At 44.5% G+C, this 13,263-nt stretch overlaps 1 protein-coding gene across 1 annotated transcript in view; it reads right to left on the bottom strand.

The window, feature by feature from the left end:
• Nucleotides 1-324: 324 nt before the first annotated feature.
• Nucleotides 325-13,263, bottom strand: part of sorbs2b (sorbin and SH3 domain containing 2b) — a 73,687-nt gene continuing 60,748 nt past the window's right edge. The window contains exons 20-27 of the mRNA XM_031791375.1: nt 13,121-13,249; nt 12,667-12,882; nt 8,634-9,680; nt 8,166-8,354; nt 3,738-3,848; nt 2,580-2,623; nt 2,014-2,120; nt 325-1,647 (exon numbers count right to left, since the gene is read on the bottom strand). Coding sequence (XP_031647235.1) covers nt 1,586-1,647; nt 2,014-2,120; nt 2,580-2,623; nt 3,738-3,848; nt 8,166-8,354; nt 8,634-9,680; nt 12,667-12,882; nt 13,121-13,249 — 1,905 coding nt within the window. The 3' untranslated portion in view covers nt 325-1,585. The remainder of the gene's footprint in view (nt 1,648-2,013; nt 2,121-2,579; nt 2,624-3,737; nt 3,849-8,165; nt 8,355-8,633; nt 9,681-12,666; nt 12,883-13,120; nt 13,250-13,263) is intronic.

Genomic DNA, 13,263 nt, shown 5'->3' with positions numbered 1-13,263 from the left:
TACCTGCTATTGCACCTGTTATGCACCTCTCCGGCATACCTGCTATTGCACCTGTTATATGCACCTTTCCAGCATACCTGCTATGCACCTCTCCGGCATACCTGTTATGCACCTCTCCGGCATACCTGCTATTGCACCTGTTATGCACCTCTCCGGCATACCTGCTATTGCACCTGTTATGCACCTCTCCGGCATACCTGCTATGCACCTCTCTGGCATACCTGTTATGCACCTCTCCGGCATACCTGCTATTGCACCTGTTATGCACCTCTCCGGCATACCTGCTATTGCTGAAATAATGCAAGAAATGGAAATACATGCTGATGACTGATGGAGGCAGTGGATGTTTTTTAATCACAGGGACATACACTGTACAGGACAGACTATACGGTATGGTGTGTTTAGGCAGTAGTGAACACAAAGTTACATGATGACTTTATTACATGTCATCATCAACAACATCATCACTTCCAATCCTTCTGTCATTTTGTTGCTCTGTGTTCTAGAACAGAAAGGCAGGTATTTGGGAGAATGGTTATTGCATAAATCAAACGGTGATTTGGAGCTGAATGCATACAGACAGTAAATTAAATGACCTCAAATATGTTTAACACTTTTATACAGGATTTGTGGCAGGTGAGTTGTCCCTAAGATATTTAAATCATTTCAAATAATTTGACAGTTCACATTGTAAAATGATCATATATTAAAGAACAATCTTAAATAACAGATCACTCTACCCAAGTTGTAAAAAGAAGACATTGCTTTTAAAAAATATATATTGTCCAATTACATAAAAGTCTTCTCTTTCTTTTTTATTAATACTTATAGGAATGTCAGGAGAGAAAAACAAAACCGGACAAGACATTAGCTCCAGTCAGAGGTAACTGCCTGAATACATGAACTATGTGTCTGTCCAAAGCCATGTGCTAACGGATGCATTGAAGAGGAACCCTAATTGCCTGTATAAAACTAACCCAACAACACTGTCATCTCTTTCTGCCTGCCTGTACAGATCCAAGTTCAGGTCCCCTGCACATTAACTGTATGAAGCAAGAGGACAACCCCTCTCCAAAAAGGTTAATAACACACTCTCCTAATGCCAATTAGCATAATCAATTATAGAGTACTTCCAGAACAAGAAAAATATATATTTATGTATAAATAAATACATGGTAAATAGGGCACTTGGTTACTTCATTATTGTGAAACCCATTAGTCTATAAGGCATTCCTTCACTGTAAATAACTCTCATTACGCACAAATAACTCATTTTTGTTTATGACCAAATCTGCTTTCAACCTTATTTGTTGCATCCACTGTATACACTGAGACATCCTCACAGTTAGTAGAGTAGAATACCCTTAAATCAAACATGAAATATATTCCTTCAAGGCCACTGGGTTCATATCTTCTCCTATTCATCAAATTAGTAAATGCATTGTCACTCCTGGAAAAGTTTTTTAAAAATGAAAATAACTAGTCATAGATGAATGTAACGTTTTTGTACAGTCTGAATATATTGGTTATTCCCCCACTGAGTTATACAACCACTGCAGTTTTGCTGGACATCATGAGTACAAGGTTATAGCCGCTTCACGTAGTTTCCAGGAAAGGTTCCAAAAAACGTGTTTCTTCTGGAAGTGCCTTGAAAAATAACAAACATATAGCGGTATTAAAGGAAAAGCTCAACGATATAGTTTGTTACAAGCCTTTTCAGTGGAGTACATTATGTTTTTGTTTATGGAACAATGGCTGAGGATATGTGACTATTGTCACATCTAAATAACGGACAACTTCCATAGAGCACTGATTGGTTTAATGACTCAATTCCAGCCGAGGGATGCCATCTGTTGGCAGCAGCTAAGTAGTACAACTTTTAAATGTTCTGAATGATTGGCTGAACAGGAGTGGGCAATGGCCATGCAGAGCCCCTACACAGGAATTATTGTATAATTAATGTCTATATCTTTTGGATATTAATAGAGCAAATAAATACAACGTCGGACCTACCTACAAACCAGCCGTCGTCACACCTCTCCATCACATCAACAATGTCCCCTTCCTTGAGCTCCAACTCATCCTCATTACGTGGAGCATAGTTATACAGGACCTGGAACCTACAGACCATAATAACTGTCATCAGTGAGGATTATACAGTCACATCATCAGATTCATTTACACATTGCTACTGCTTATTTAAGCAATAAGGCCTGATGAGGTGTGGTATATGGCCAATATACCACAGCTAAAGGCTGTTCTTATGCATGACTGCACGACGTAACGCGGAGTGCCTGGACACAGCTCTTATACCACAAAATTCCGAGGTGCTTTTTTGCTATTATAAACTGGTTACCAACGTAATTAGAAATGTAAAAAGAAATGGTTTTGTCATACCCGTGTTATACGGTCTGATATACCGCGGCCGTCAGCCGTTCAGGGCTCGAACCACCCAGTTTATAATACAAATTAGACACATTCAATCACAGACTTAACTTAAAATAAGCTTTAAAGCTCTATATAGCTTTAACAGTCAAGTTGGGGAAATAAATCGTTGTGGAAATAGAAGATAGACTTACGCCTCTCCACCACAATTCAGGGCATCTTGGGTAAACAATGGCCGCTGAGAAGAGAGAAGAGAAATGCAGTGTTATACAGTAGGCATGTCATGTTTCTATCTGTCTTCCTCTGCCGTATGTTTTACCACCATCAGTGTCCATCACTGTAGCAACAATGTGCCAGAGCCAAAACCATCTTTGCTTTAATTAATGTGCTAGAACCACAATGCTGACAAAGAGCTTACTGTACTTTGCTTGTCTGAGGGGGATTTGGGAACTAAGGCCTTCCTGGGAGGTACACAGTATTTATTCAACATCCCTCAGAGACAGAATAGAAGACAGTGAGCAACGAAGCATTTCAGATCCTAACATTCATTCCTAACATCCACCTATTCCACAGCACACAAGCCTAGACTGGTCCCAGATTAGTTTGTGCTCTTGCCAACCACATTGGCAAGACAATGAGTGACAATGAGTTGGCCTGATAGCACAAAGAGACTGGCACTCAAGCTAACACAAGCCATCCTAGCAAACAGCAAGTCCACAAGCATGGACTGTTTTGCTTCCACACTAACAGGTTGGGAAGACAATTATGGGTCAAAGGGGGAGTCCATTCCATTCTCCTGAATTAAACCGTCAGTCATCAGGCATGCAGTAAAACCTCAGACGATGCTGTCAAGGGAGCACACTCCAAAAACCAGACACTAAGGTTACATCCCAAATGGCACCCTATTCCCTAAGTAGTGCATTCTATAGGGAATAGGGCGCTCTTTGGGACACACACTTTGCAACAGGGAAACAGGGACCCATTGTCAGATCATCAGACACAACTGGGGATTCCTGTTCCCACACAATACCAAGCTGCAATGCACACTGGACAGACGGTCAGGAATTCAAGTTGAAGGTATTCCTCCGGTGCTTAATGACATGGTTGGCATGCTTCTGCTTACAGTGGGACATTCTTAACATATCTGTTGTCTCCTGGATATTCATCTCTTCATATCTAGGAGGTTGTATTTCTACAGACCATATGTGTGAGAGTGTTGTATATTATGTGGTAGATATGTTGATATGGACAGAAAAAAAGAGATACATTAACTCTAAAGAGAGGACTTGGTTTCCTAGTAACCCAAACGTACGATGATGTCACACAAGGTGCATAATGGGTAGCAGCCCTACCCTATGAGACGGGGAATAGCTCTGGGCTCTACTGGGCGAGCCGCAGGACCTCCGAGACATCACGGGGCTACGAGGGGGCTTACCCACAACAACAACCTCACCATTTACAGGCTGAAAGAACCACAACCAGGAGTTACAATTAGAGTACTCAAACATACTTTACCACTCTGATCACGCACACACTCACACAAAAGGACATACCAGGCGATTAACAGGGACAAACTGGGCAACCAAACCTGTCATCAAAGTTAAACACTATTTCTAGAAAATTATATTTGGTATTAAACCAGAACATTTCGATCATACTGTGTAAGTGGTAAGTTTGAAATGTAACAATCTTTGGTGATCTCTCTCTCCCAGCTTTGTATGAAGCAGCAGTATATTTCGTACGTCAGCCAGGGTTAGGATTGCAAAGGGTTGGAAACTTTGTGGTAAATATACCAGATTTTCCATGGGAAGTTAAGCCTGGGAATTTTGCTTTAAATTCATCAAAAAAGTTAACTTTCACAGTGAACCTTTTTTGTGGGATACACATAAGGCAATTCTAGGTCTTGTGGCATATTTTGGTTAAACTATCCCCAATTCAATGAAATTGCAACCCTCTCCATCCACAGTGCAGTGCACTCTTCCATCACATATACAGCTGATTCTCAAGATTTTGCACACTCATGAGATGCTATTGACCCCACACTACTTCACTGTCTGAGCCAAGGACTACATGCTTTCTGGTAAGTTTTGATTACAATACTGGGTGGGGTGAATATATTTTATATGACATTGTCACGCCACGGTCGAAGTATTTTGTGTTTATCTTCATTTATTTGGTCAGGCCAGGGTGTGGCATGGGTTTTTGTATGTGGTGTGTATGTATTGGGATTGTAGCTTAGTGGGGTGTTCTAGTTAAGTCTATGGCTGTCTGAAGTGGTTCTCAATCAGAGGCAGGTGTTTATCGTTGTCTCTGATTGGGAACCATATTTAGGCAGCCATATTCTTTGAGTGTTTCGTGGGTGATTGTCCTTAGTGTCTTGATGTCCTTGTTCTGTGTGTATGTGCACCCATATTAGGCTGTTTCGGTTTTCCTTACGTTTTGTAGTGTTTGTATTTAGATTTGTGTTACTTCAGTTTAATAAACATGGATCGTAATCTACACGCCGCATTTTGGTCCGACTCTCCTTCACCACAAGAGAACCGCTACAGACATACATGATTTTTATTAACTAGTAAATAGTAGCCTACAGCAAAGTGTGTTTAAGTAATTTCAAAGTGTGTTTAAATCATTGTATTTTTATTAATTTTTTAAAATCATTTTTTTCTAATCTTTACAGGAAAATGCCACGGGAACTATCTGATGTGTGGAGACATTTCACTGCATTTAATGTAGAAGGAAAAGCTGTACATTTGCAAATACTGTGCCAAATCATATGTGAAGAATGCAACAAAAATGCAGAATCATCTGGCCAAGTGCATAAAGTTCGCTCAGCGTTCACAAGTAACGTCTGACAAAAGTCCCTCTACTTCTATCGAGGTGAAAATGATGAATCAGACACCGTATCGATAGCAACAGCTCATGGTCCTCCTGGAATCAGAAGTTTGTTTCACTCAATGGAGGAACGTAGTCAGAGAAATGCTGATGAATGTCTTCCTTGAGCTGTGTATGCAACTGGTTCACCTCTGATGCTTACAGGCAATGTGTATTGGAAGAGATTTCTGTATGTTATTTGCCAAGCATACACCCCTCCAACCAGACATGCTTTATCTACTCATTTGCTAGATGCAGAATTCAACTGAAGGTCAAGCAAATCATAGAGAAAGCAGATGGTATTGCAATCATCTCTGATGGGTGGTTGAATGTTTGTGGGCAAGGAATAATTAACTACGTCATCTCCACCCCTCAACCAGTATTCAACAAGAGTGCAGACAGAAGGGATAACAGACACACCGATCTCTACATTGCAGATGAGCTGAAGGCAGTCATCAATGATCTTGGACCACAGAAGGTATTTGCACTGGTGACAGACAATGCTACGAACATGAAGGCTGCTTGGTCTAAAGTGGAGGAGTCCTACCCTCACATCACACCCATTGGTTGTGCTGCTCATGCATTGAATCTGCTCCTTAAGGACATCATGGCACTGAAAACAATGGATACACTCTACAAGAGAGCCAAGGAAATGGTTTGGTATGTGAAGGGTCATCAAGTTATAGCAGCAATCTTCCTCACCAAGCAAAGTGAGAAGAATAAGAGCACACATTGAAGCTGCCCAGCAACAGCCATTGGGGTGGTGTTGTAATCATGTTTGACAGTCTCCTGGAGGGGAAGGAGTCTCTCCAATAAATGGCTATATCAGTCTGCCGATATGGACAGCCCCATCAAGAGGATCCTCCTAGATGATGTATTTTGGGAGAGAGTGGTAAGCAGCTTGATACTCCTGAAACCTATAGCAGTAGCCATCGCACGGACTGAGGGAGACAATGCCATCCTGTCTGATGTTCAGACTCTGCTTGCAGATGTAAGAGAAGAAATCCGTATTGCCCTGCCCACTTCACTGTTGCTCCAAGCAGAGGAAAATGCAGTTCTGAAATACATCAAAAAGCGTGAAGACTTCTGCCTGAAGCCCATGCATGCCGCAATGTACATGTTGGACCCCAAGTATGCTGGCAAGAGCCTCCTGTCTGGTGCAGAGATCACCAAGGCCTATGGTGTCATCACTACCGTGTCTCAGCACCATGGCCTGGATGAGGGCAAGGTTCTTGGCAGTCTGGCAAAGTACACTTCCAATCAAGGGCCTTGGGATGGAGATGCAACATGGCAGTCGTGCCAACATATCTCATCAGCCACCTGGTGGAAGGGACTTTGTGGATCTGAGGCTCTTTCCTCTGTTGCCTCCATCATCCTCCAAATCCCGCCAACATCAGCCGAATCAGAGCGTAACTGGTCCTTGTTTGGGAACACACACACCAAAGCACGCAACAGGCTGACCAATACAAGGGTTAAACAATTGGTGGCCATCCGGGCACATTTGAGGCTTTTTGAGCCTGACAATGAGCCATCCTCAACAAGATTGAGAAGTGACAGTGAAGATGAGGCCTCAGAGTCTGATGTTCAAGAGGTGGACATTGAGGAGATCCAAGGAGAAGACTTGGAAGACAACCAAAGCTTTAGTTTCTAGACTATTATTTTACAGATCTATGTTGAAAACAGTTTTGGGAGATGCAATGGATCATTGGGGATCATTCAATATTCCCTTTATTTTGTTGTTCAGTGAAATCATCCCATGTGAAGAGTCAACACATTTATTTTTTATTTCTATTGGAAGGACTTAATAATTTGCAATTATGTCTACTTCTGACAAGGTATAAGGTTTATGTTTCTGTCTCCATATGATATGGTAAATATACCCAATGCAAAAAACATCTACATTTAAATGCTATTAATATTAATTTTCATACATTTTCATTAATTCCAATATATACCCGTTAATTCCCATATACAGTATTCCCGTTAATTCCCACGGAAAGTTTCCACCTCTGAACATTCCCCAAAATGTGCAACCCTGGCCAGGGTTGAGAAAGGAAAGCTTCTAAAGCTAGAGAAATGACGTTACCAAGAGCAGCACTGCAGATGTTGAGATGAGTGAGATGCAAGACTTGGGTCTCACACAGTCACACACAGTATCTGCGCATGTGCACATGTTCGCTTCACGCTGTTAGTGTGGTAGGCATGAGACCAAACGCTCGTAGTTGTTGCGGAAATTGACCCAATATGCTGGTTACTTTACGCATCTACTTCATATCGCTGAGTCTACCTTTAATGACAGTAAGAGTAATATCTATGCTACGAGGAGACTGGCATGAGACCTGGGCCCGTATCCACAAAGGGTCTCAGAGTAAGTGTGCTGCTCTAGGATCAGGTTTGCCTTTAAGATCAGAATGAATAAGATTATATGGACAGATCCTAGGTCAGCACTCCTACTCTGAGTTGCTTTGTGGATACTGACCCTGGAGACCAGGGTAAATAACAGAGTGAAAACAAAAATTCCAAGTAGACAAGGACTATCTGGCAGCCATGTTACTTAATTATCAACCATTTAATAGAACTGCAACTGTTTAAAGATCTGTTACCTAACATACAGTGATTCATTTATCTAGACTAAGCATGTTACAGTAGTATTGTAACATAGTACTCTATCTATGAACCAACCAATAGCAGTACTGACCAAAGATGACAGTGTGAAGTAAACAGAACTAAAAACGAATGACAGTATCAGTACCACAGTGAATATAGTGAAGTAAGGGTTAAAGGAGTAGTCAGTAACTTAGCGAGGATGTTACAGTATGTCAATGTTAGAGAGAGAGAGAGAGGAGAATTAGGGGAAGGGGAGGAGTTAGTTGTCACAACATGATGTCACACAGGCAACTGGTCTTTACCTTGACCTTGGAGGACCTAGGCTCCAGGCGGGGGTACTGTTTGTTGTAGGGTGGGGGAGAGTGTAGCACCCCTGGAAGTGGAGGGGTGGTGCAGGGGGATATGAGGGGAGACAAAGGTTTGGGTGAGGTGGAGAGAGTGGGGATGGTGAACTGCTGGGAGGGAGGGGAGGTGAGGCATACAGAGGAACCCTGGTGACAGAGAGACCAAAAGGAAAAGTGTGTTATGGGCTACACACACAGCCCCATCTGAGTTATCGTTTGAAAGTGGCAAACAAACCAGAAATAACAATCTGACTAATCAGACATAACAAGAATCTGTTTCTCTCAGAATCCAGCTCTCAGAAAAAAAATCAGTTGAAAAAAAGTTGCCTCAAATTTCAATAAGTTCCTTTAGGGTTAGTGGAAGCAAAAATGTTTGCACAGCAGTGTCAGGTTAGGACACACAGATCACACCAGGGAGGACTCTACCTTGTCCTGTTCTGCCCCATCTCTACACACAGGGGTAAAGGTATTATAAGGTGGGGTCATCTTCCTGCTCTCAGTAGGCTCCTCCTCTATGAAGAGCTTGGGAAGCTCCTCTGTCACGTCTGATGCTTGTCTGTAAAACTCTTCCCCTTTGGATTGGTCGCCCCCCTGAATGATGGACACCAGCTCCTCACAAAGGTCATCTTCCTGTTCCTGGTCCACTACCTGGTCTTTAGTGGAGTCCTCCATGAACTGATTCATCTCTTTTGAGATAAACTGATTTAGCTCTACTATGTTCTCGAGTTGAGATGGGGGGTCGGTGTGAGACAGGGGGTAGCTTTGAGACAGGGGGTAGCTTTGAGATGGGTGGTCACTGTGAGAGGAGCAATCGCTGGGCTCGTACACCACCAGATTGATGGGACTGCAGGCCTTAGGTGAGGTGGGAGACAGGACCACTGTGTCTGAGAAGGGGTCGAATGGTTTCTCAGAGTCTATAATGGGCTTGATGCTAGTGTTGTTCTGAATCTGAGACAAATCGACCACGCTGCCATACTTGGGGCTCCCAAACATGGGAGAGATGGGTGATGAGGTGAAAGAGGTGCCGCCAGAGGTGGGGAGGGAGGATAGTGGGGAGGGTCTGGGTTCTGGGGAGCAGGGGTAGATGGGAGCCTTGGGTGAGGTGATGGGGATAAAGTGGCCCTCTCTGAGGGAAGGTGTGAGGTTTCGTGGTGTCGAGGTTACGGTTCCGAAGGTGGGGGCTGGGCAGGGGGAAACCAGGAAATGGCTGGGGGCTGGATAGGGGGAGGGGGACACCAGGGTGCTGAGGGCCTCCAGGTCGGCCAGCAGACTGCTGTTAGGGTACGGGGGAGGAGTGGGGGCCGGGGTGCAGGAGGGGGATAGGCCCAGGGTCAGGTTTATCCAATCATTGGTGACAGCCTGCAGGTGGGCCCTCTGGGTACTTGGGGAGGGGGATGGGAACAGGGAGGAGCGGGGTGTCCTGAAGGAGAGGGAAGGCGATGGTGGACTGAAGCGAGGGCGCGTGGATGATGACTTGGGAGAGAAAGAGAGAGAGTACAGAAACATACGGCAGAACATAAGTGAGGGGAATGGCCAGGTCAGAATGCATAGGACCGAGACTGTTTCTGACATCTATTCTGAAATCTATTTACCAATATTGACTCCAGTCAGATTATTTGAGGTCACTGACAGAAAAGAGACTGGTGGTAAAGATACAGAGTCTTTACCGGGGGGTTAGTGGTATCTGAGATCCTTGGGACGTCCTTACCATCAGAGGCTAGTCGATGCCCAAATTTGACCCAAAATAAATAATGAAGATCAATCCCAGAAATCACTGTATCCAACTCCGCTTTCACCACTGCAGCGTTGAGATTCTATCCTCCAGAGCTGCCACACACACACACACACAAGTTTTTTTTTTTTACATGTGGTCTTTGGATTGGAGGAAGAAAATGCTCCCAAACCCTGCCAATGTGGCTGGTAAACTAGAGATTCTACCAGCCAAATGCTCTGTGACCCCCTGCCAATGTGGCTGGTAAACTAGAGATTCTACCAGCCAAATGCTCTGTGACCCCCTGCCAATGTGGCTCGTAAACTAGAGATTCTACCAGCCAAATGCTCTGTGACCCCCTGCCAATGTGGCTCGTAAACTAGAGATTCTACCAGGCAAATGCTCTGTGACCACCCGCCAACGTGGCTGGTAAACTAGAGATTCTACCAGCCAAATGCTCTGTGACCACCTGCCAATGTGAATGGTTAACTAGACATTCTACCAGCCAAATGCTCTGTGACCACATGCCAATGTGAATGGTAAACATAGACATTCTACCAGCCAAATGCTCTGTGACCACCTGCCAATGTGGCTGGTAAACTAGAGATTCTACCAGCCAAATGCTCTGTGACCACCTGCCAATGTGAATGGTAAACATAGACATTCTACCAGCCAAATGCTCTGTGACCACCTGCCAATGTGAATGGTAAACATAGACATTCTACCAGCCAAATGCTCTGTGACCACCTGCCAATGTGAATGGTAAACATAGACATTCTACCAGCCAAATGCTCTGTGACCATCTGCCAATGTGGCTTGTAAACATAGACATTCTACCAGCCAAATGCTCTGTGACCATCTGCCAATGTGGCTTGTAAACATAGACATTCTACCAGACAATGCCAAAATCTACCAGCATTTGGCTGGTGGCTGATGTTAATTTCCCACCCTGGTCCTTACCCTGAATCATAACTTTAAATTCTACCCTTAACCTAATCCTTAACTTAACCATAACCCTTACCTAACCTTAACCTTATCCTTACCTTAACCATTTTAAAATGTCAACTTCAATGTGGTTGGGACTTTCCAAGGATCTAATGCAGCCTGCCCTGTTGCTGCCAAGTCTGTGGATGAAGTGTGAAATGTGAACTGGGCCTGGCACGTCTTACTGGAGAAGCAGGAGCTGGTAGCTCTCCCACCCACAGAGGTCTCTATTAAACAGGTTCATGGAAAACAAGGCTTCTACAATGAATGTCATAGTGCCGGCATCACAAATCTCTTCCGCTCAACCTATGGCCCTTTAAACATAGAGAAACTCTGTGTGTGTACAGTGTGGGTTTGTCAAGGATTGAGTTAGACTAAATCATACCGATTGGTGGCTGCTGTAAGAAGCCTGATGGATTGGTTGGTGGCTGGTATAAGAAACCTGATGGATTGGTGGCTGCTGTAAGAAGCCTGATGGATTGGTTGGTGGCTGGTGTAAGAAAGCTGATGGATTGGTTGGTGGCTGGTGTAAGAAACCTGATGGATTGGTTGGTGGCTGGTATAAGAAACCTGATGGATTGGTGGCTGGTGTAAGAAACCTGATGGATTGGTGGCTGCTGTAAGAAACCTGATGGATTGGTGGCTGGTATAAGAAACCTGATGGATTGGTGGCTGGTGTAAAAAACCTGATGGATTGGTGGCTGCTGTAAGAAACCTGATAGATTGGTGGCTGGTGTAAGAAACCTGATGGATTGGTGGCTGGTGTAAGAAACCTGATGGATTGGTGGCTGGTGTAAGACACCTGATGGATGGGTGAATGGTGTAAGAAACCTGATGGATTGGCGGCTGGTGTAAGAAGCCTGATGGATTGGTTGGTGGCTGGTGTAAGAAACCTGATGGATTGGTGGCTGGTGTAAGAAACCTGATGGATTGGTGGCTGGTGTTAGAAGCCTGATGGATTGGTTGGTGGCTGGTGTAAGAAACCTGATGGATTGGTGGCTGGTGTAAAAAACCTGATGGATTGGTGGCTGCTGTAAGAAACCTGATGGATTGGTGGCTGGTGTAAGAAACCTGATGGATTGGTGGCTGGTGTAAGAAACCTGATGGATTGGTGGCTGGTGTTAGAAGCCTGATGGATTGGTTGGTGGCTGGTGTAAGAAACCTGATGGATTGGTGGCTGGTGTAAGAAAGCTGATGGATTGGTGTCTGGTGTAAGAAACCTGATGGATTGGTGGCTGGTGTAAGAAACCTGATGGATTGGTGGCTAGTGTAAGAAACCTGATGGATTGGTGGCTGGTGTAAGAAACCTGATGGATTGGTGGCTAATGTAAGAAACCTGATGGATTGGTTGGTGGCTGGTGTAAAAAACCTGATGGATTGGTTGGTGGCTGGTGTAAGAAACCTGATGGATTGGTGGCTGGTGTTAGAAGCGTATCCTATTGTCACGCTAGGACAACAGCTCCCCAATGCTAATATATGCATAACAAGACAGCTGAGAAGACCACCCTTAGTTCTAGAATGTTCTAACTGAGACAAAGTACTCTACTACAGTACGCCTCTCTTCAAAACCGATCACTTACTAAATGACTTAGATTGTAAATGCCAAGTGGATATTTTGTGTGCCTTCTAAATGGCACCTCATTCCCTATACGGTGCACTACTTTGGACCACGGCCTATAGGGCTCTGGTCAAAAGCAGTGCACCAAATACAGAATAGGGTGCCATTTGGGTCAGGTTATGTGGGGTCCGGTGGGGTCATCGTACCTTGGCCGAACCCACAGGGTGAATCCTGTCAGCGGATAGGCTCTGGGGTAAAGAAGAGGCTTCTAGGTAGTGGTGGGCGGGGTTCTTGGCAGTGGGGGACTTCTTGATCACTACATCTACGTAGGTCACGGGGAAGATGCCCTGCTTGTTGCTCCCTGGGATCTTCCCTTCATACCAGTTCTGGTCCACCTGGCTCAGCAGAATCACCCTCTCACCCTGTCAGACGCACGCACGCACGCGCACACACACACACACACACACACACACACACACACACACACACACACACACACACACACACACACACACACACACACACACACACACACACACACACACACACACACACACACACAGGTAGAAGTCAGTTTAATTTTAGACAGGGGATGAGAACTATATACAGTCAGACAATTTGAGAGTCAAAGTTATGCAGTGACAGCGGAGAGGCTCTTGCCTTTCTCAGTGAGAGCTCCACGTTGGTGTCAGCATTAAAGTTGTAGCGAGCCACTGCTTCACCAATCTCTCTGACCTGGGCTGGCGGGGGAGGTCTGGCTGGCTGCTGCTTCTTAGAGACAGGGATTTTCTAAAGAATACAGA

The sequence above is a fragment of the Oncorhynchus kisutch genome, linkage group LG15, assembly GCF_002021735.2.
Source record: "Oncorhynchus kisutch isolate 150728-3 linkage group LG15, Okis_V2, whole genome shotgun sequence".
In the NCBI taxonomy this organism is placed as follows: domain Eukaryota; kingdom Metazoa; phylum Chordata; class Actinopteri; order Salmoniformes; family Salmonidae; genus Oncorhynchus; species Oncorhynchus kisutch.
The sequence above is the reverse complement of the archived record's forward strand: the minus strand, read 5'-3'. Positions and strand labels throughout refer to the sequence as shown.